Source organism: Vipera berus (assembly GCF_964194415.1).
Source record: "Vipera berus genome assembly, chromosome: 12".
In the NCBI taxonomy this organism is placed as follows: Eukaryota; Metazoa; Chordata; class Lepidosauria; order Squamata; family Viperidae; genus Vipera; species Vipera berus.
Genome location: NC_138215.1, coordinates 2,892,704 through 2,913,116, shown reverse-complemented (window position 1 = coordinate 2,913,116; position 20,413 = coordinate 2,892,704). Strand labels below are relative to the sequence as shown.

The window sequence follows — 20,413 nt, the reverse complement described above, 5'->3', positions numbered from 1 at the left end:
ATGGGGCACGAAACAGGCTTTTCCACAAGCGACTCCCATCCCTTGGAATACTCCTCTGCCCCTCCCTGCCTGTTGTGATTCAGGGTCAGCCTGTGGGTTCGGCAGTTGGGTCATTCGATTCAGAGGAGGAGGAGGAGGAGGAGGGGTTTGGAGAGCCTGCAGAGGACAGTTCTGAGGCTTCGCAGAGCTCTCAGCCAGGCCCCTCCCATCTGGTTATTACGCAAACCCAGCTGTGTGAGCCTGACAGCGTGGATGAAGATGACCCACAGCTGGCCCTGTTCAAGGATGCCCGACGCAGGAGGCAGTCAATCAGGAGTAAACAGAGGAAAGCAATGGGGCACCTCAGGAGGAGGCAGAGAGAAGCCACGCCTTGAACTGTTTAAAAGGGGAATGTGTGGGAGGGCTGGTTTGCTGAAGGCAACCGTTTGAATAGCTCCTGTTTTAGTGGTTCGTGTTTTGTTTTGCTCAGTTTGCTCTGTTTTGGATCTGTTTTGTGTAAATAAATTTGGCGGGCTTACTTCCAGCCTTTTGCCTTTTGTAAAGGGGTTGTCCCTGCCTTTTCTGCAGGGCCGGTAGTAGGCTGGAACAGAACACTGCCATCTGCTTGGGAAAAGGAGGAAGCTGCCTCTTCTCCCATACGTGGATGCAGAGGATGCTGCTGGGTTAGGTCTACACAGGGCTTTTTTTCTCATAGAATGCTCAGAACGGAGTTCCGGCACCTTCTTTGGATGGAACCTTGTAGGGTAGGCAAGGCAGGTTGTATGACATGTGTGAGTTCCGGTACCTTTTTCTTTTACAAAAAAAAGCACTGTGTCTACATAAAACATTTTTATACTGACGTTATGCTTTTTATCTTCTAAGGCATGTTTTATATTGATTATCGTGATAAGTTCAATTTCTTTGATAGGGCTAGTATACAAATCACTACAAAACAGAACAACAGAGTTGGAGGTCTTCTAGTCCCACCCCCTGCTTAGCAGGAAACCTTAAACCATTCAAATAGTTGCCAAATCTCTTCTTAAAAACATCCAGTGTTGGACCACTCATAACTTCTGGAAGCCAGATTAACTCTTCTGACTGTCAGAAAATTTCTCCTTAGTTCTAGGCCGGTTCCCTCCTTGATTAGTTTCCATCTGTTGCTTCTTGTCCTGCCTTCAGGGGCTTTGGAGAATAGATTGACACACACACCCCATCTGTGGCAGCCCCCTAGATATTGGAAGACTGCTATTGTGTCACCCCTAATCCTTCTTTTCATTAAGTTAGACATTCCCAATTCCTGCAACCGTCCTTTATATGTTTTATCCATACAACGGCTGTCAGGGCAGGATGGATGAAGCAGTCTGGCAAAGACCCCAACCCACCTGGCTTCCTCATTTGACACTGTGCAAGTCAGACAGGAGCTGCAAGCTGGGATGCCTTTATTTCCGAAGGCAATTTTTCATTCTGCACGCATGTGCATTCTTTCAAAACTATGCATGTTAACTGTTTTTGTTTAAAACATAGCAACCTGAAAATTTAGAATTTACTGGGTTCCACCAGGTGAGGAAATTATCCCCATAATGCAATCTGTATCCTAACACAAGCCCAGGTATCTTAGAAATGACCCACCTGAATTGGGGTGATTTCCCTAAATCAGGAGTGTGGAAGTGTGGCCCTTTTACGACCTGTGAACTTCAACTCCGAGAGTTCTTGAGCCAGGCTGTCTTATTTCTCCCACAGGATCAACAGTCTGCCTTGGTGTGTGGCCTAAATCGGCGGTCCCCAACCTTTGTGGCTCAGCGGAATGGGGGGGGGAGAAAGTGGGTTGGTGCAAGTGCAGCTTCACTCAAGCAAGAGAGAAGCCTTGGGGGGGGGCGACGTCCCATGCTCCTTCAGACTCACCGAGGCTGCCCGACGGCCCCAGAGCAGACCGGGGGTCCTGGGCAGGCAGCCTCGGGAGTCAGCGAAGTTGAGAAGGCTATGCCCGTCCCACTCATCGCTCCGCTTTAGGAGCATCGGGAGCAGGCAGCTCGGCAGCCCGGCTGGCGGGAGAGGGGAACCGGACCGTTCGAGCAGTGGGCTGGTGCGCATACACACTCCAGTCACGCAAGAGGGAAGCCTTTGGGGGGCCGCTCACTTGAGGGCCGGCCGGCCTCTCTCACAGCCCGGTTCCGAATAGACCACAGCCTGTAGTGTGCCACGATGCAGGGGTTGGGGACCCCGGTTTAAAACATATTCTGAGTTAAATATTGTGCTGCATTTGGACTGATGTCAGATTTAGAAAAGATATCGTCAGGAAGAGCTTCAAGAACAGGTTTGACCCTGGAGACACAAGAGATATTAGGAGGATTCCTGTCTTCCAGATCAGGAAAACAAACTCAAAAAAGGTTATTACCAGCACTTGCTTAGCAAACATCATCCAACTTCTCCTCTAGGGCTGCTACAACAGAAGAAACCTTCTCCCTAGCATCTCTTCGAGTGACTGGATCCCAGAAATCAAGACCATTCCAGAAATCAGGAGGTAAAAAATGACCAGAGAAGGATCAGAGCCAGCCCAAGAATATAGATGAACAGCAGGAAGTAGACATTCTCCAGATATCTAGATCAGTGTTTTTCAACCACTGTTCCGCGGCACACTAGTGTGCCGCGAGATGTTGCCTGGTGTGCCGTGGGAAAAATTGAAAAGTAATTATAAAATACTTTCTTTGTGTTTATTTGATTCCTATTCAAGAGAATTACTTTATATATAGTCAATATAGGCACAGAGTTAAATTTTTTAACATTTTCTAATGGTGGAGTGCCTCGTGATTTTTTTCATGAAACAAGTGTGCCTTTGCCCAAAAAAGGTTGAAAAACACTGATCTAGATCAAAGTAGCTGTGAGCTATTAAGAGAAGGAAGGAAGGAAGGAAGGAAGGAAGGAAGGAAGGAAGGAAGGAAGGAAGGAAGGAAGGAAGGGAGGGAGGGAGGGAGGGAGGGAGGGAGGAAGGAAGGAGAGAAACATGGAAAAAGGGATGACTTCTCAAAGAAGACAGGAGATTGCAGAACATTCTCCATGCTGTTTCTCTGCTTCCATCTAAAAAAACGAAGCTGCTGCTTAGGAGGTGGGTGGTGCAGGCAGCCTTTTTTGCTATAAAGCCACGAAAATGGACCACCAAACTTGGAATAAAATGGTTCCAAGTGGAAGAGGTGGAGAACAGTAGGAGATGAAGAAGGAGAGGACATGAGCCCTGTTTTCCCCACAGAGACCCAGCAGTCCTTCACTTGGAGCCTGGATCGCCACCTTGCTCAAGGCGGCTCTTCTCCTCATTTGAACAAACGTTGCTATCGGGAGGCGAAACGGATTCAGGCAGGCCTGAGCGGATGAGCTGGATGGACAGGCCAGTGGCGGCAGAGGAAACAGCCACAGGCGGCTTCCAACTCATCTCCTTCAGCTTGTAAAGGTTCCTCTGAGGACAGAAAAGTGGGCTTGCAAACTGCCTCTCAGTTGGGGACAACAGGCAAGTTCTTCAAGCACAGTCCAGGAAAGTACAAGTGCACAAATTTGTCTACTCAGCTGCTGGCCCCAACCATTCCTTTGTAAGGATCTTGTCTGGGAGCGGAGGCAGCCATTTCAAACCCTCCCTGCAATTTTTCAGTTTTTCAGAAACGGATGCTCCTTGCCTTCCTGTTATCATTTCATTTATTCTAAGCAGAATTGCTTGTGATGGAAGCAGATGGGACACAGCTGTCTCCTAATTAGGCCAGTTCATGCTGCAACTTGGCTCCGGATTTCCTTGGGGATAGGCCTATATAAGGCTAAAACAGAATCATGGGTAGTGATGCACTGAATGGCCTCCAGCAGAAATCCCTGAGAATCAAGACAATCAAAATACTAGGACAGATATGGTCCCCCCTCCGCCCCACTCTCTCCTGAGGGCTTCTACACAGCCCTTCCACTTTGCAGGTTGACACACCCAGAGAGAGTCTACAAGAGATTTCGGGTACATCTGTGACCTGGTGGGCCATGACCTAGTTTGAGGAGAACCCTTGAGATCTGTCTTGGGAGAACTGACCAAAGAGATCACTGCCAACTATGCTTCCCTTCCGTAAACTTTGGTTTGGTGTGGAACGGGAGGAAGAAAGGGCGTCTCAACGCCTAGGCAAGGAGAGGGTCAGAAGGTCTCCCGTGTCTTCTTCTGAGAAAGGTGAACAACCCACAGTGGCAAAGCAGCGAATCTTCTCATGGGAATGCCAGACGGAAAAGTGAAAGGCAGGGCAGGAAACCCCAAGAAATGATTAACTCCTAGGGCTCTCCAGCCAAGCAGCTCCTCCTCACCTGTCCTCCCCTTCCTTTGGGGGCTTCGAAGGAGCCCAGGTCATCCAGGGGCAAAGACAGTTTTGCGTGCTTCCTTTTTAATATTCCTATGCTGCCTTGGTGAAAAAAGCACAGAACCAAAGGAGCATAGCACCCTAACACAGAGCCCTAACTGGAATAAAAAGCAACAGATTTTAATTTTGAAGTGACTGCAGGGAAAAAAGGCCCGCCTTGCCCTTCCAGGGAGCGAAAGGCTCCTCAAAAGAAATCCCCTCCGGGTGCGGGCACGCCCTGGCACCCCCTGTTCCTAAGCAGTGCTCCGCTTCTAAAGGGACAGCTGGCAATCGGGGCGGGTCTGTTGACGGGGGTAAATGCCAAGCACAGAACACACGTTGACCTGCCGCACTTCGCGGCAATGGAAGCTTCCAGAAGCTCTCCAGCCATAGTCCTACTCAGAGCAGACCAAGCCCGAAGCAATCACGGGCAACAGGAGGGCGGTCTGAGGACAGGAGCATAATTCTGCCTGTGCCCACCTGGCTTCCCAGCGCTCCTGCCGAGAAGCCCCGAGGCAGCAAAAGGCCCAGAGAGGTTCCAAGCGCACAGCGTGACACGTCAGAAGCCCTTCTGGGGCCTGCCTTGCTGCTGCTGAAGCAAGGCCCCTTCTCCGGGCTGAGCCGGGCCCTGGCCGCCCAAAGGCAGGAGACGACTGAGGTGGAGAGGTCGCGAACACACAGTGTAAAGCCAGGGTCCCGGGAAGGGGACAGCCTAGTAAAGGCAACCGGCCTGGCTGGTAAAAAGCCCCTCCCTTACCAAAGAAGCAAGGCTGCTCCTGACACCCTCTGACCCGCACACTCGCCCCCAGCTTAGACCCCTTTTTTTGGCTGGCTGGGGGCACCCGCCCCATGAACAGCCCGGACTCTGGCTGCCCCCATTTTCATAGCACGCCCAGGAGGGCAATGGGGCCCAGGGGGGTTTCTGGAAAAGTGGCTCGTGGAAGCAGCAACGTTTGCACTACATCCCAATTTCAAATTTGAGATTTAAAAGCTATTAAATTTAATGGCGAGGGAGCCAGGACAGCCTTCCTGCCTGTGTCGGTAGGTGCAGGGCTTCTCCTGCTGACAAACATTTCGCTGTTCCTCGGAGGCTGAGCTGAAGGAGCAAGAGGATCACCAGCTGCATAATAATGGCTGCTCCCTTCAAAGCAGAGACCAAGCAGGCAGGCAGGCAGGCAGGCGACTCGCCTCACCCGCCCAAGCTCAGCCTAGACAAAAGCCCTGGGGGTGAGGGACGGAGGGAGCTGCCTTGTCTGGAGGCCCCTCGTGCAGCTGGCTGAGATTCAGTCTCATTGCTAGGACGCCTAGACCCAAAGACCTGGTATTTCGGCTGCAAATCAATGACAGTATGCATGAGTTGAATGGGGCCATTCAGATCACAAAGCCCTCTCCTCTGGTGTCAGAATCCAAAGAGCAGCATCAACTGAACCAATGGCTGCTGGTCCTCCACTCGCTGGAGGTTTGCGGAAGGTTTGCAAGAAAAGACTGGACAACCATTTGACTGGGACGGAATAAGGTCTCCTACCTTGGGCCCTGGGGGTTGGACTAGAAGACCTTCAAGGTCCCTTCCAGCTGCTCTTCTCTTCTCTTTAACGGGGCAGCTGTTCCTCCTCCCCCCCCCCCCCGGTGAGCATTGAGAGGTTCCTGGATGGCTCTTCCCTGAAGCCGTTTACATTAAGTGACAAAAAGGAAGTTTCTGGGTCCTCTCACCAAGACCAGCTCAAAGCAGCCACTGCCAAGGGCTGCATTCAGACGAGCAGCTCTTCAAGGCAAAAAGATCAGGTACAGGGCCCGGCAGGTCAAAAGACAGGGGTTTCTTCATATCCTTCATATCTTCATGAGCAAGTTTACCTTAAGAGGGATGTACAATGAAAGCCCCCACAAAGGGCAAACTCTTCCCCATGGGAGAAGTTTGATTTCAGAGAACCAAACATCTTCCAGACCTTTCCAGACCCCAAAATATGGGACCCATAATATCACCCCAAGCATGACTATCATCTGCACAGCTTCCACATGTCTGGGTCCTGACCCAGAACTCCCCACTATGGCACAAAGGGGAGGAGGGGGAGGCAGACTGGCTGATCATTGGCCCTGCGTTGGGGGTGCGAAGCAGTGCAAGGCTGCCCTCCTGGCTGAATCAAAGAACCAAACCCAACAGGAGCCAAGCAGTTACAGATGCCAGCAGCTGGGGGGCAGGAGGGGGGCTGCAGGGATTTGTTTCAGAAGTCTACATTCACACACACACACCAATCAATATATGATCCAATCCCACAAGATACCAGGGCAGCCATATTAATCTACTAGGGTTCACCTTAGGTTTAGAACAAAACAGAACAGAATAGAATCTGGAAGGGACCTTGAAGGTCTTCTAGTCCAGCCACCTGCTCAAGCAGGAGATCCTATGCCATTTCAGACAAGTGACTGTCCAGTCTCTTCTTAAAAACCTCCAGTAATGGAGCGCCCACGATTTCTGGAGGCAAGCTGATTCACTGGTTAATTCTCTTCACTGTCAGGAAGTTTCTCCTTAATTCCAGGTTGCTTCTGTCTTTGGTCAGTTTCCCACCATTGTTTCTTGTCCTGCCCTCTGGTGCTTTGGAAATAACGTGACTCCCTCTTCTTTGTGGCAGCCCCTTAAATACTGGAATACTGCTATCATGTCACCCCTATTTCTTCTTTTCTTTATGTCAAGTTTCCAACCTATGGGCTTTTCAAGTGACTCTGAGGCATTGTTTACCTTAAAAGTCCTTTATTAGCCTAATAAATGTTATTACTTGACACTTTAGACTAGCCAAACCCAAGTCATGCAGCCGTTCTTTGTTCTTCATGTTTTAGTCTCCAGGCCTTTGATCATCTTAGTTGCTCTTCTCTGAACTTTTTCCAAGTCTCAATATCTTTTTTTGAGGTATGGTGACCAAAATTGGTTGCGTATTCCAGGTGTGGTCTTACAAGGGTTTTATAAAGTGGTACTAATACTTCATGTGATCTTGATTCTATGCCTCTGTTTATACAACTCCAAGGAGTCATAGAGGACGATCACTGGACGATCACTGAATATGAGCCAGCCATGTGCAGCAGCAGCCAAAGAAGCTAATACAATCCTGGGTTGTATAAACAGAGGCATAGAATCAAGATCACATGAAGTATTAGTACCTTGGAGTCATAGTTACTGTTTTTGAGCCAGGTCTCGCCTAATCTGTTCTTGTACCTTTGATTTTTCCTACCTAAATGTAAAACCTTGTTTTTCTCTCCATTAAAATTCATTTTGTTGGATAGGGCCAATTGTTCAAGTTCGTTAAGATCTTTTTGGATCCTGAGCTTGTCTTCTGGAGTGTTGGGTGTTCCTGCCAGTTTGGTATCATCTGCAAATTTGATGGGTTGCCCTTCTATTCCCTCATCTAAGTCATTGGTTAAAATATTGAAGAGTCCTGGGCCTAAGACGGAGCCTTGTGGCACCCCACTGCTTACTTCTCTCCGTGTGGATGTAGTGCCATTGAGGACTGCTCGTTGGGTACGGTTTGTCAGCCATGTACAAATCCATCTGGTGGTGATGTTGTCTATTCCGCCTCTTTCTAGCTTACCAATAAGTAGGTTTGTCAAATGTCTTATTGAAATTGAAGTATACTATGTTTAGTCCTGGCTACTTGCACCGGTAGTGTGGGGGCTTAAATGGGGGCTTAGTCCTGACTAATATGGGTGGACCTCTGCACAGGAGAAATAAGAATTTAAACATTAAGATGACTGGAAGAAAATTGCAGACAACGATATATACCATAGAAACATCCACTCCTAAAATAGCTGCTGGATGGAGAGACAGTAAGTAACTGCTGTAAAGATCAGAAGATGCTTCTTTAAATTGTTTTTTTCTTTTTCTGTCTATCCTCCTTTTTGCACTAGTGGTGACATGATAACAGTATTCCAGTATTTGAGGGGCTGCCACAAAGAAAAGGGGGTCACCTTATTTTCCAAAGCAGCTGAAGGCAGGACAAGAAACAATGGATGGAAGCTAATCACGGAGAGAAGCAACCTGGAATTAAGGAGAAACTTCCTAATAGTGAGAACAATTAACCAGTGGAACAGCTGGCCTCCAGAAGTTGTGGGTGCTTCATCACTGGAGGTTTTTAAGAAGAGACCAGACAGTCACTGGTCTGAAATGGTCTCCTGCTTGAGCATGGGGCTGGACTAGAAGACCTCCAAGGTCCCTTCCAGCTCTATTTGGATTGACTTTTTCTTTTTTCTTTATCATATAGTTTTTCATGGCTATCTTTTCTTGTAAAACTCTTTCATAAAATTACTTTAAAAAATAGCTGTTGGACAATAACACTGACATCACTTAATGTAATTTTGTCTGCTTGTTGATGGACATCCAGAACTATTTTATAAAATATTTGTGGCCATATCTCTTAAATAAATAAATGAAATATACTGAGCACCAGACATAGCTGAATTTTAATCCCCTCCACTCCTCCCAGTCATAGAATTGAGTCATGTTCAAAGTCTGAGGACCCCCTGCCCCCCTGCAGAAAAACACTTTGTCTTTTTAACAGGACAGACCGAGAGGGCTGAAAAGAGAAAAGGGGGGGGGCTTTGCCCAGCAGCCTCAGAGCTCTGAGAAGGAACAGAGACCGTGGGAAATCAGAGAGGTTGCCCCCTTTGAAAGGAAAAACAGAGAACCTTTGGTGAGACTATTGCATACAATTACTTTTAATTTAATTGGGGGGAGGGGGAGTTAAGTTCTCTTTATTGTCTGTAGTATTTTATGTTTTCTGAAACTGTCCAGTAAATTGGCTCCTTTTGTACAGTTGGAGCATCGGAGCTTTATGTTTTCCTGCATGCTTTTCCTACTGAAAGTTCCCTCCTGCTTTTTATATCCATAACTGAATTTATTTATTAAACTTATATGCCGCCCATCTCTCCAAAGGTGACTCTTTGACTGAATCCTTTGCAAGCCACTATTTAAAGTTAAAACCCATATACGTGTATATCTTTTCCTTTTAAAATAAAGTATGTCAGTATTTATACTTTGTGCTTTTATGATAATGGTCTACATGACTATGAGCTGTTTGGGAAGAATGGTTAAAGGTGGGATCTAAATAAGTGGACCTCGAGTTGTGACATCTTGCTCAGTTCTCAGTGGATGAAAAACTCCTCCACCTGCCAGCCTCAGCGAGGCAGAAGCTCTCCAGCTTGCCTAAAATTTTGGAATTCTGCTTTTCCAGACACTACCTTCGTTTCGTCTTTCCCACCTGCGTTTTAGGACACCAAGCAGACGCCTGGGCCAGTTCAATTGAGGACTCGGGGGGGGGGGGGCTCCATGCTTGCTACTGCCTGCCTCCCCCTCCCCCCCCAGCAGAGGAAGATGCCTCCTGGACAGCTCTGCTCCAATGGAGCCGGCCGATGGATGCTGCTTTTAAATGACACAAGTCTCTTCTGCCGATTCTGCCAAGGGGGGATGGAGCAGCTCACCTAGCACCCAACGGCCTCATCTTGACTGGGATGCTCCGCTTCTGAGCACGCAAATTGCTGCCTGCTGCCCTCCTGAAGACTCCCGGAGAAGAGGCGGGGGGGGGGGGCTTCCCTGAGGAAGGGGGTAGCTGAGGCTCTGCAGTGGGGGGGAGCAGAGACTGGTCCAGTTAACCCAGGCGGCCAGTGGACATCTTCCCCCCCCTGTGCCAGAGAAGCAGCAGGTGACTCTGTGGGGGTGGGGGGTGGGGGACAGCCAGCTGCTGCCACTGTTCTGCAGTCTCCTGGCTCTCCCTGAGCTGGCAACGCTACACCAAGGAAGCTACATTAAAAAATAAAAATAAAAAGAGAGCAGAAAGTGGCTGAGGTTTCTTTCCCCTTGCAGGAAGAAATTCAGAGGAGATGCAGGCTGTTCCAGAAAGGGGATCTGCCTGGAATGAATTGAGGGATTCACCGATGCAGCATTTGTTGGCAGAGGTGAAGGAAAAGGAGCGTTTTTTGTCAACTTAGTTTTTGGAGGGATATGAGGCTGTACAGAGAGGAGTCCATCATCAACATTTTTGGAACCGGGGGGAGGGGGGAGAATTCTCAACTGCCCGATTGGGACTAGAACAGGGGTCCCCAACCCCAGGTCCGTGGACCAGCATGCCAGCAACCGGTCCACACGAACAAGCAAAGCCCCATCCGTGAGATGCAGGCAGCACACAAAACCGTGCACCCTCCGGTCTGTGGAAAAACCCCTCTCCATGGAACCGGTCCCTGGTGCCCAAAAGGTTGGGGACCTCTGGACTAGGAGAAAATCCCTATTCCCCAGTGACCATGGTGGCTTCTACCCACTAAGTTGATCTCTGCCGTTATGGCCACAAGTTACAGACAGGCTCACTCTGCAGGGATCTCTCCGATGACCATCCAACCTTAAAACCTTAGAATCAGAGGGCTGTTCAACATACAGTTTAGCCTCCAGACCCCTTATCATCTTTGTTGCTCTTCTCTGTACACTCTCCAGATGTCTCAACATCTTTTTTGTATCATGGTGACCAGAACCGAACACAGTATTTCCAGTCTGGTCTCACCAGTGCAGTATAGAGGTACTAATGCTTCTTGTAATCTTGACCCCGTCCCTCTGTTGACGCAGCCTCGGATTGCATTAGCTGGCTCATACCTCAATTATTGTCCACTAGGACTCCTAGACCTCTTTCAGAGTTATTATTGTGGGGCCACAATTGTTGAGCTATTCTATACTTGTGCATTCGGGTTTTCCTGCCTATGCATCGGAACTGACCGTTCTCGACGTTGAATTGCATTTTGTTCGAGCCTGTCGAGATCCTTCTGGGTCTTGAGCCTGTCTCCTACAGCGTTGGCTTTCCCCCCCAGCTTGGTGCCATCTGCAGATCTGGGGAATTCTCCTTCTATCCCCTCCTCTCCGTCATTTATGAAGACGTTGAAGAGTACAGATAGTCCTCAACCTATGACCACAACTGAGCCCCATATTTCTGTTGTTAACTGATACATTTATTAAGTGAGTTTTGCCTCATTTTACAACCTTTCTTGCCACCGTTAAGTAAATTACTGCAGTTATTAAGCTAGTAGCAATAGCATTTAGACATATGTCACTTCATAGTGCTTTACGGCACTCTCTAAGGAGTTTGCAGAGTCAGCATAATGCCCTCCAAAATGTGGGTAACACGGCTGTTAAGTGAAACTGGCTTCCCCATTGACTTTGCTTGTCAGAAGGTTGTAAAAGGGGATCATATGATCCTAGAACACTAACCATCCTAAATATGAGTCAGTGTCCAAATTTTGATCACGTGATCATGGGGACGCTGCAACAAAATTTAAGTGTGAAAAACGGTCATAAGTCATTTTTTTTCAGTGCCATTGTAACTTTGAGCTGTCACTAAATGAACTGTTTTAAGTCGAGGACTACTGTACTGGGCCCAAAACAGAACCTTGAGGTACCCCTCACAGCATGCTTCCCGCCATGTTCTGCAGATGTAATTTCATTGAGGAGTATCCATTGAGTACAGTTGGTCAGCCAATTACGAATCCAGCTGGTGGTGAAGCTGCCTGTCCCACTTTGTCCTAGCTTTGTGGCTGACATGCCCCCCAAATGACACGGCAGCACAAGGAGATCTGCAAACACGAAGAGTCTGGGGAACAGGGCGGGGAGAGGTCCAGGAGCCCTGGGGCTGCCTTGCACTTTCCGTCCACCCGCCCACTCACGTTGACCTTTCCTAAAAATGAAGCTGCTCCCTTGGCCCGGAAGTGCTACACCAGCACATTGTGTGCAGAGGGGTGCTCAGAGCAAAGCGTCTCGCCCATGGCCACAAAAGAGGAACAGAGCAACCCAGGAAGTCCTTTGTAGTCAACGTCAGGGCTTAAGCTCTTTCTGGAGACTAGGCAGAGGTGAAGGAGGACAGCCGCCGGAGAAGGACCCAGCAGGTTCATGGGTATGGGGAGGCCTCCTGCCTCCTGCCTATCTCTGTGTGCCCCCCCCCCCCGCTCAAGAGACTCCCACTTGGTAACCGTGTCTGGTTCAATCATTCCTCCACTCAAGGCCCCAGCCTGGCTAGAGAAACGTGGCCTCCCGTGCAGAGCAGAAGGAAAGGTGCCGATGGGGTCGCATTCCCTTGGAGCAGGCTGGCTAAGTGGAGCGCTTCCCCACTTGGGACCTGCTCCAGTGGGGGCTCTACCCACTGCCAGGAATGGGGGCTTAGCAGGGGAGGCAGCAGCATTTAAGTGAAATGCCGCCTGGATCATCAGAGCTGTCTCTGTTGGAGAACTACGGGAGAGCCAGTCTCCGGCAGCGAAAGAATCAGGAGGCCTGGGGTAAGATTTTTCCCAAATGTACTAAAAGACACCAGTTGGAAAAGGGACTACTAGAGTCCTCCTGATCCTTTGGGATCAGCAGTCTTTCTTTTAGTTATTTTAGAGTTATTTCAACTAAATGCCAAACAGCTGCAGGGATTATATAGTCACACGTTCTGATTAAAATCCAGTTCCTCACATAATCAAGATAATGAAAAATACATTCTGGGAAAGGCATACACGCACCTATTTGTTTTTAAATGGCAAAGTGCAGCCTACTTTAAAACCAGCACACCCAACAAAATCCAAGCCTCAAGTCAGGAAAGAGTTGTGTGTTTCGTCTTTCCCCCCAGAATGACCTCCAGGATCCTCCCTCTTTCTTTCTCTCTGCAAGCAAGGTCTCTTAGGGAAAATTCCCATTTTGTAGATGCGGTTTACTCCCAGGTCAGAAATGTTTGGAAAGGAAGAGTTTGGGAACCCCAGAAAAGGCCAAAGCCTCTGCAAAGCTGGCTTCTCAGTCTCTTTGCCATCAAGCGATGCCCGGGCAACCTTGCACTGCTACCTTCTAGAGTTCTGCTTGCAGTTCCGGCCCGGGAGAGCCGCCCTGTCAGCACAGATCAGGAGTCCCTCGAGGCCGTCACAAGAGCAGGATGCGGAGCTGAAGTCGAATCCTGCAGCAGAGCCTCTGGCAGGCAGATCTCTGGGTGAAGCTCACAGCCTAACCCTAACCCTGTCAAGGGCTCCGCTCTGCTGGCTCTGTGAGCGTTTGGCTGAGTTCCTGACAAGGGGAAAGCGAACTGGGGGGCCAAAGCTGCTGTGAGGCCTGGAACTGGCTCTAAAGGGGCCAGAGCCGGGCCCCTTCTGCTAAACCGAAACAATTGTTTCCACACATCTCGCTAAGTCCAGTTTCCTGACTGTCACAATGTCTGGGAGCGTTCATCACACTACCCAGTAAACCAGACTTTCTGGTGGCAGGACAAGGAGGCTGAGAGCACAAAACCAGTTCAGCGTTGGGAATATCCTCCACCGGCAAAGGGAAGGGGGGCCAGGGGCCTGGGCAGAGCTGAGAAGGGGGGAAGATTCCTCTGCCCAGGCTGGACTCGGCAGCCTCCCCCGGGGCCTCGGCTGGGTCCCCAGACACTGACCGCCCCCAAGAAGAGCAACCGCGGCCAGCAGCCCTTCAACAGAGGGGCTTCCTTCAAGCAGCTAACCCCCTCAGACCAAAAGCCCGCCGTTCTCTCCAACCGGCGGGCAGGGGAACAAGCGAGCCGCCCGACCAGCTCAGGAGCCGCCGCTTCTCCGGGCAGGGCAGGCGGCCCCGCTCGGCCTCTAGGCACAGCGAGCACTTGGGCTGGAGGACCAGCGGCGACCCAGGAGGCGCCCGGCCGGGGCCCCGCAGCCCGCCGGACCGCACCGCTGCCCAACGCCGCTTCTGCCGTCGCCGCCGCCCCGGAACCGGCCCCGGCGGCGGAGCTTTCGCGCCCGAGTCCCGCGCCGTCCCGGGCCAGGCGCGGCAAAAGGCGCCTCCGGAGCCGAGCCGGGCCGGGCATAGCCTCGCTGGGCAGCCCGGAACCCAGCCCGGCAGCATCTCCGCCGGGGCGGTCCCGCCTGGGCACCACGGCGCCCCCCCCCACCGGTCGCAGCCTCGCGGCCGCGCCAGTCGAACTCCCGACGGGGCCGCCGCTTCGCACCGGGCGGGAGTCCCCGGGAAGGCTCGGGCGGCGGAGAGGCCCCGTCCCGCAGCGGCGCCCTCGCCCGGCCCGCCCCCCGCCGCGCCTCCCCGGGCAGAAGTTTCTTCCCCGCCGCGCTTCGGCACGCAACGCCGGCCGGCCCCGCCGCCCCTCCTGGCCGCTCGGAGCGGCGCCCGCGGAAGAGCCGCGCCGCCGCCCCTCGCCCGGCTGGCTTCTCGCCCGAGGCCGCCGCTCGCCAGGCCGCCCCCAGCGCGGCGTTTCCTGGCAGCGGCGGGCCCGGAGAGCCGCCCGCCCGCCCAGCTCGGGGCCCCGAGGACGGCTCGCCCGCCTGTCCGGCGCCCCACCTGGATGGTGCAGGAGTACTCGTTGTCGTCGAGGAGGCGGACGGTGCAGGGGAAGTCGCGGTCCAGGCTCCTGCTGCTGCCGCTCATCAGCCGGCTCAGCATCTTGGCCGGCGCCGGGGCTGCGCGGCGGGCGCCTTCACATGGCCGGAGCAGGGGGCTGCCTGGCGGGCGAGGAGGGCCGCTGCCGCCGCCGCCGCCGTCTGCCTCGGCTGGGCTCGCACAAAGCCCGGCTGGGCGGGGGGGGGGGAGGCCGGCCGGCCGGCAGGCAGCGAGCGGCGCGGCTTTCGGCTGCGGGAGGGGGAGGCGGGGCGGGCCGGCGCCGAGCTAGGCCCCCCGGTTCGTGGCCGCCGAGGCCAATCCGGGCCCGGCGCCGCCTCTGACGAGCTCGCGCGCAAACCAACGTGCCGCTCCGGTTGGGGGGTCGGGGGGGCTCTCGGCCTCTCCGGCGGGGCCCGGCAGCTGCAGCCGCGGCGAGCGCCCCCCGCAGGGCCAGAGCGCGGCGCCCCCGCGACCTAGTGGCGGTGTCGGGCGCGGCTGCCTCGCTCGCTCTCGGCCGAAGCTCCGCGCCGCGGACGCCGGGCAGGGCGGTCCCCGGGCGCCTCGAGGAGGGACGCGGAGCCGCTGCGGAGCGGCTCCCAGGGAATCCAGCGCGCCTCCGGGGAAGCCAGCGGGGAGGCGAGCCGCGCCAGTCGCGAGTTCGGGCAGGAGTTTCCGATGAGCCTCAGAAACGCCGCCGCCGCCTCCCTTTGGAAGGGCCGCTGCCGGACGCTTTCCGAAGGTCCCCTCCCGGCCTGGCCTCTTCCGACCCAGCCATCGCAGGGGCTCCGTCTGGAAGTCCGGACCTCAACGGAGGGCAGCTTTTTTACACCTGGGCTTACAACTTGAGCCGGTTATGACCCGGTTCCTCCGTTATGACCCTGTTCGAGTTGATTGACACTGTGAATGGTGTGTCAACAGCAGATTGGTGTACACCTATTGCTCCCCAGATGTGGAACTGATGACTGTTATATGTAGGCCTTTCTATCTGCCTAGAGAAATTACTGTGGTAATTATTACAGCTGTTTATGTTCCACCTGATGCCAAGCTGTATGATGTCATTACCAGGCAGCAGCAAACACCCAGAGGGCGCTCTTGTCGTGGCTGGGGACTTCAATCAAGCTTGTCTGAAGACAGTTCTCCCTAAGTTTGTACAGTATGTGCAAGTTTCCACCAGAGGGATGAACACTTTGGACCATGTGTATTCCAATCTGAAACAGGCATACAGAGCTTTCCCTCTTCCCCACCTGGGTACATCTGACCATCTTTCACTCCTGTTGTGCCCAAAGTATTTATTTTTATTTTTTTATTTTAATTCAATTTTATATCCCGCCCTTCTCCGAAGACTCAGGGCGGCTTACAAACTTAGCAGTAGCCTTCATTCTGTGTATATGCCTGCTTATTAGGGCTTTCATACACCCCCCAAGCGGCATTATTACAAAGTCAGCTTAATTGCCCCCAACAATCTGGGTCCTCATTTTACCTACCTCGGAAGGATGGAAGGCTGTCCCTCTCAGGAAAAGAACTTAGGCCAGACATGTCAAACACAAGATCCGGGGGCCAGATCCGGCTCGTGAAGTGGTTTCATGCGGCCCGCAAAGCTATCCTGGAAACAGTGAGGGAACGGCCCCCACTGCCTTGGCCCTGGCCCAGAGACCCTCCTGCCAGAGACCCTCAGATCTGTCCCACTCCTGCCCAGGCCCCCACAGGCACCCTTGATGCAAACGATGTAGAGCTGGCCATGCCCACCCAGTAGGCCATATGCACTCTAGCCACGCCCACCTAGTAGGCCACACCCACCCAGGCCATATCCACCAGGTCCCCTGAGGGCAACTGCAATACTGATGTGGCCTTCAGTGAAATTGAGTTTGACACCCCTGACTTAGGCAGTCATAAAATGGGTCAAAACCTGGCCAGTGGGTGTTCTCAGCCAGTTGTAGGACTGCTTTGAAACCACTGACTGGAGTGTATTTGAAGAGCAAGATCTAAATGCATATACAGATGCTGTACTCTCTTATATTAGAACATGCACTGATAGTGTAACAACAGATGAGTGCATTAGAGTTTATGGGAACTGTAAACCCTGGATGAATGCAGAGATATGAACACTCCTGAGAGCCTGGGATTCTGCCTTTAAGGCAGGGGACAGGGACACATACAGAGAGGCCAGGGCAAATCTCAGAAGAGGCATTAGGATGGCGAAACAACAATATAAACACAAGGTGGAGAACCACTTAGCAGACAACAATCCGAGGCAAGTATGGCAGGGACTGCAGAACTTAACCAACTACAAGGGCAGTACGAGGAGCATGGTTAACACCGACGCCTCATTGGCTGAGGAGCTGAATATCTTCTTCGCTCGCTACGACGTAAAAAGACCAGACCCTGTAGCCTCCTGATTCTCAGCCACTCACCCTGTGTGAACACCAAGTGAGAGCTGTATTGAAGGCTGTGAATCCCAGCAAAGCCGCAGGCCCAGATGGGGTGCTCGGGATAGCGGTTAAGAACTGTGCTGACCAATTAGCAGGGGTCCCGACAATCGCGGGCCCTGAACCATTACTTGCTTTTCTCCTTTTCAAGTACAAGCCTGGAAGCCCACATAATTTTCTGGCTTCCACTTATTCTAATTTCCCACAAAGGTCATTTTTAAGAAACACATCAGTTTGGAGTTTGAGGCCAATGTGGGCCTTCCTTTTTAATTTTGTCCTTCTGAGGAACGTTTGATAGTTGCTCCCAGGTCCTGCCCAGCAAATTCAAACAACACTGTAGATGGTGCCATTGTCTAACAGGAAAAATTGAATGTCTGTCTGAAGAGCCAGATTAAAAAACAAAAACTTGCATTCAGTTCTTTGATTTTCCCCCCTTTTCTTCCATGGCTGAAATTGTTAAAAAGATAAGCTAGCCAAACAGAGGTGCACAAGGTTTTTCAATGTTACTTTCCTGAAGATTATTTTTACTGCCACAATGGGTTTCAGTACATTCCAATGGCTAACACAGCCTATTGGTAACATGGCTCCTCCTCTTCCCTAAACACGGGTTCATTTGCTTAGTGCAAACGTCCCTTCCCACGATTCCCAAGAGATTTCTCAGACTTGTCTCTATCTACACTGCCGGTTCAGGGTTGGCCATGCCCTCTCTTATGTGGGAATACTTACAGGGGAAAACCACAGGGGATTTTCTTAACAGTCACCCAGTTCTATCACTTTGCAGGCAACTAAATTTCTGCATTCCAGGCATTTCAGACATGTACATGTTTCCCACACTTGCATAAAATTGGTCCCTGATGCAAATGCTGATTAGAGAAGCTAGATAGCAATGGTTAGGCAAGGGTACATGATTTGTTTCTTTTTCTAGTTCCAGTTCCAGAACCCCTACACTGCGCTGTGAGAATTGATGCATTCTTCCATCTCTGAGCGTAGAGTACTCTTGCTGCTGTCAACATATGTAACATCAAAGTTCCATATTTTTTTCCAGGTATTTGTCCATTAGCCCCAAGAGAAAAGTCTCTGGTTTTCTTTCTATAGTCACTTTAAGAATTTTCTGTATTAACATGTGAATCCTGCTCCAATATTTTCTTGCTTTATCACACGTCCACCATAAATGGTAACATTTACATTTCTGAAATACCTTTATACATTTTTGATAACTTATCTGGTGTTAAATACCAATGGTACATCATCTTGTAAAAGTTTTCTTTTAAAGAGTAGTTTAATGTAAATTTTAATCCTTTATTCCACATATTCTCCCATTGTTCAAGCATTACATTATATCCAAAATTTCTTGAATCATAGTGTTTTACTTGTTCATTTTCCAGATTTAAATTCCATAACATTTTATAAACTTTAGCAATAATATGTTCATCACGACCACAGAGTAGGGTTTCCAATTCATTTTTAACAAAGCTAAACCCGTGATTCTTTTTGTCTAATTTAAATCTTTCTTTCAGTTGCATATATATAAACGAATGGCAGGGTGAGCACGCTCCACTTCCTGTCAAATAAGCAGTACCATCTTGTGGGAATTAGGAAGCAGGTCTTCTTGGTGGTGCTCCTGCCTCTGAAGTGCTATCCCCATCTGGTCCCGCTATTTTGACATTCCAAGGCTGTCAGACCTGGTTGTGGGGGGGTTGCCCTTACCTCCCTGGCTTCCAGTCAATTATTTTCTTTTTTCTTGATATACCTTATTTTCTTTTAATTTTTATGTGAAAGCTGCCAAGAATTGCTATGGAGTTTGGTGGCCTCAAAGCTGAAATAATGAGAAATTCACACAGACCAGCACCTGCCACATAACGGTCCAGACTTGACAACTGTCGATAAGAAAGACAAAAAAGTCTGGATACTGGATGGGGCAGTACTGGACAGAGCAGAGTAGAAGAAAAAGAACTGTAGAGAATAACAAAATACCTGCAAATAGAAGAAGAATGTGGCAAAAGAAAATAAAGATAGTGTCAATAGCTATAGGTACTTTGCAGTCCCAAAACAACTGGAGCACAATTTGAACACCGTCAGCATTAACAAAACCACCACCAGTCAAATGCAAAAGGCAGCTTTGCTTGGAACATTTTACATCCTGCAAAGATACCTTTAATGCTGTCAAACAACCACCTCTGCTTACCTGCTTCTTGGGAAGGACTCAATAGCTGGATAAAAAATGCCAAATACCATCTAAACATCTGGCTGACTGTGCAGTCAACTATAATAATAATTCATATTAGTTTACTGTGGAAAAAAACACCAATAAATAAAATTGTAGTATCTATGCAGGATCACAGAGCATCCTACCCTGTTGAAAAAGTCATACTCCATAGTTTCTTGGCTAAATTTGAATTTCTTAAAAAGATGAGGGGCTGCAGGCAGCCCTATTTTTTAATCTAGTTTTTTTTCTCTTTTTCTTTTCATATATTGTAAAAGGATGTTTGCTTTTTCTTTGACTTTTGTTATTTATTTAGAATTCTTAGCATCTGCCATTTCATTTTTGAAAAATGATATATTTATTTCAGAAGGTCATACTTGTATTCCAGCATTGATGCCTCTGATTACTGCATTTGGACAAACTGGGATACTCTGTTAAATATTACAAACTATTGCAATAGGCACAGATTTATTAAAAGCTATTTTATTGATGGACTAAATTTATTAATTTAGGTTTACTTATTCCATATATTTTTCAAATGATTGCATTGAATGATGATAAATAAATTACATATACAGAGGGGTTTATTAAGCCTTACCCTGAGATAGGTAAATGTGCTCAACGTGAATGTTATTTTTAAGATATGTTATTTATTGGTTTGCTTGTTTCTATCCTGCCTGTATTATTTTTATAAATAACTCAAGATGTCAAACATATCCAACACACCTTCCTCCTCCCATTTTCCCCACAGCAACAACCCTGTGAGGTGGGCTTGACTGGGAGAGAGCAAGTGGCCCAAGCTGGCTTTTATTAGCTAAGGCAGGATTTGAACTCATGGTCCCACAAGTTTCTAGTCTGGTGCCTTAACCACCAGACTAAACTCACTCTCTTTATATTAATAATATATAATATAAAAAGAAATTTTACATGGAGTTCCCTTATCTGGAAAGCATGTTAAAAGCTCAGTATACGGTTCTGTAAATCCTTGTCTTAAATTCTGAAGGAATCATTGTAAAAGATGTAATTTTTAGTTAAAGGGTGGAGGTTTTAGTTTCCTGAATCTGGAATTTTATTCTTATGTTATTGATATTATGGTTATTGTAAATAAAAGTAA

General features: G+C 49.8%; 1 protein-coding gene across 2 annotated transcripts in view; it reads right to left on the bottom strand.

Moving 5' to 3' along the window:
• FRMD5 (FERM domain containing 5) overlaps positions 1–14,843 on the bottom strand; it is a gene marked incomplete at both ends in the record, with an annotated part of 111,622 nt that extends 96,779 nt beyond the window's left edge. Inside the window, one exon of one of the 2 annotated variants that reach the window (XM_081337535.1) lies at positions 14,632–14,843. In XM_081337535.1, the coding sequence (XP_081193661.1) occupies positions 14,632–14,733 (102 nt within the window). The remainder of the gene's footprint in view (positions 1–14,631) is intronic. The other variant, XM_081337536.1, reaches the window with a different exon arrangement.
• Positions 14,844–20,413: the final 5,570 nt, after the last annotated feature.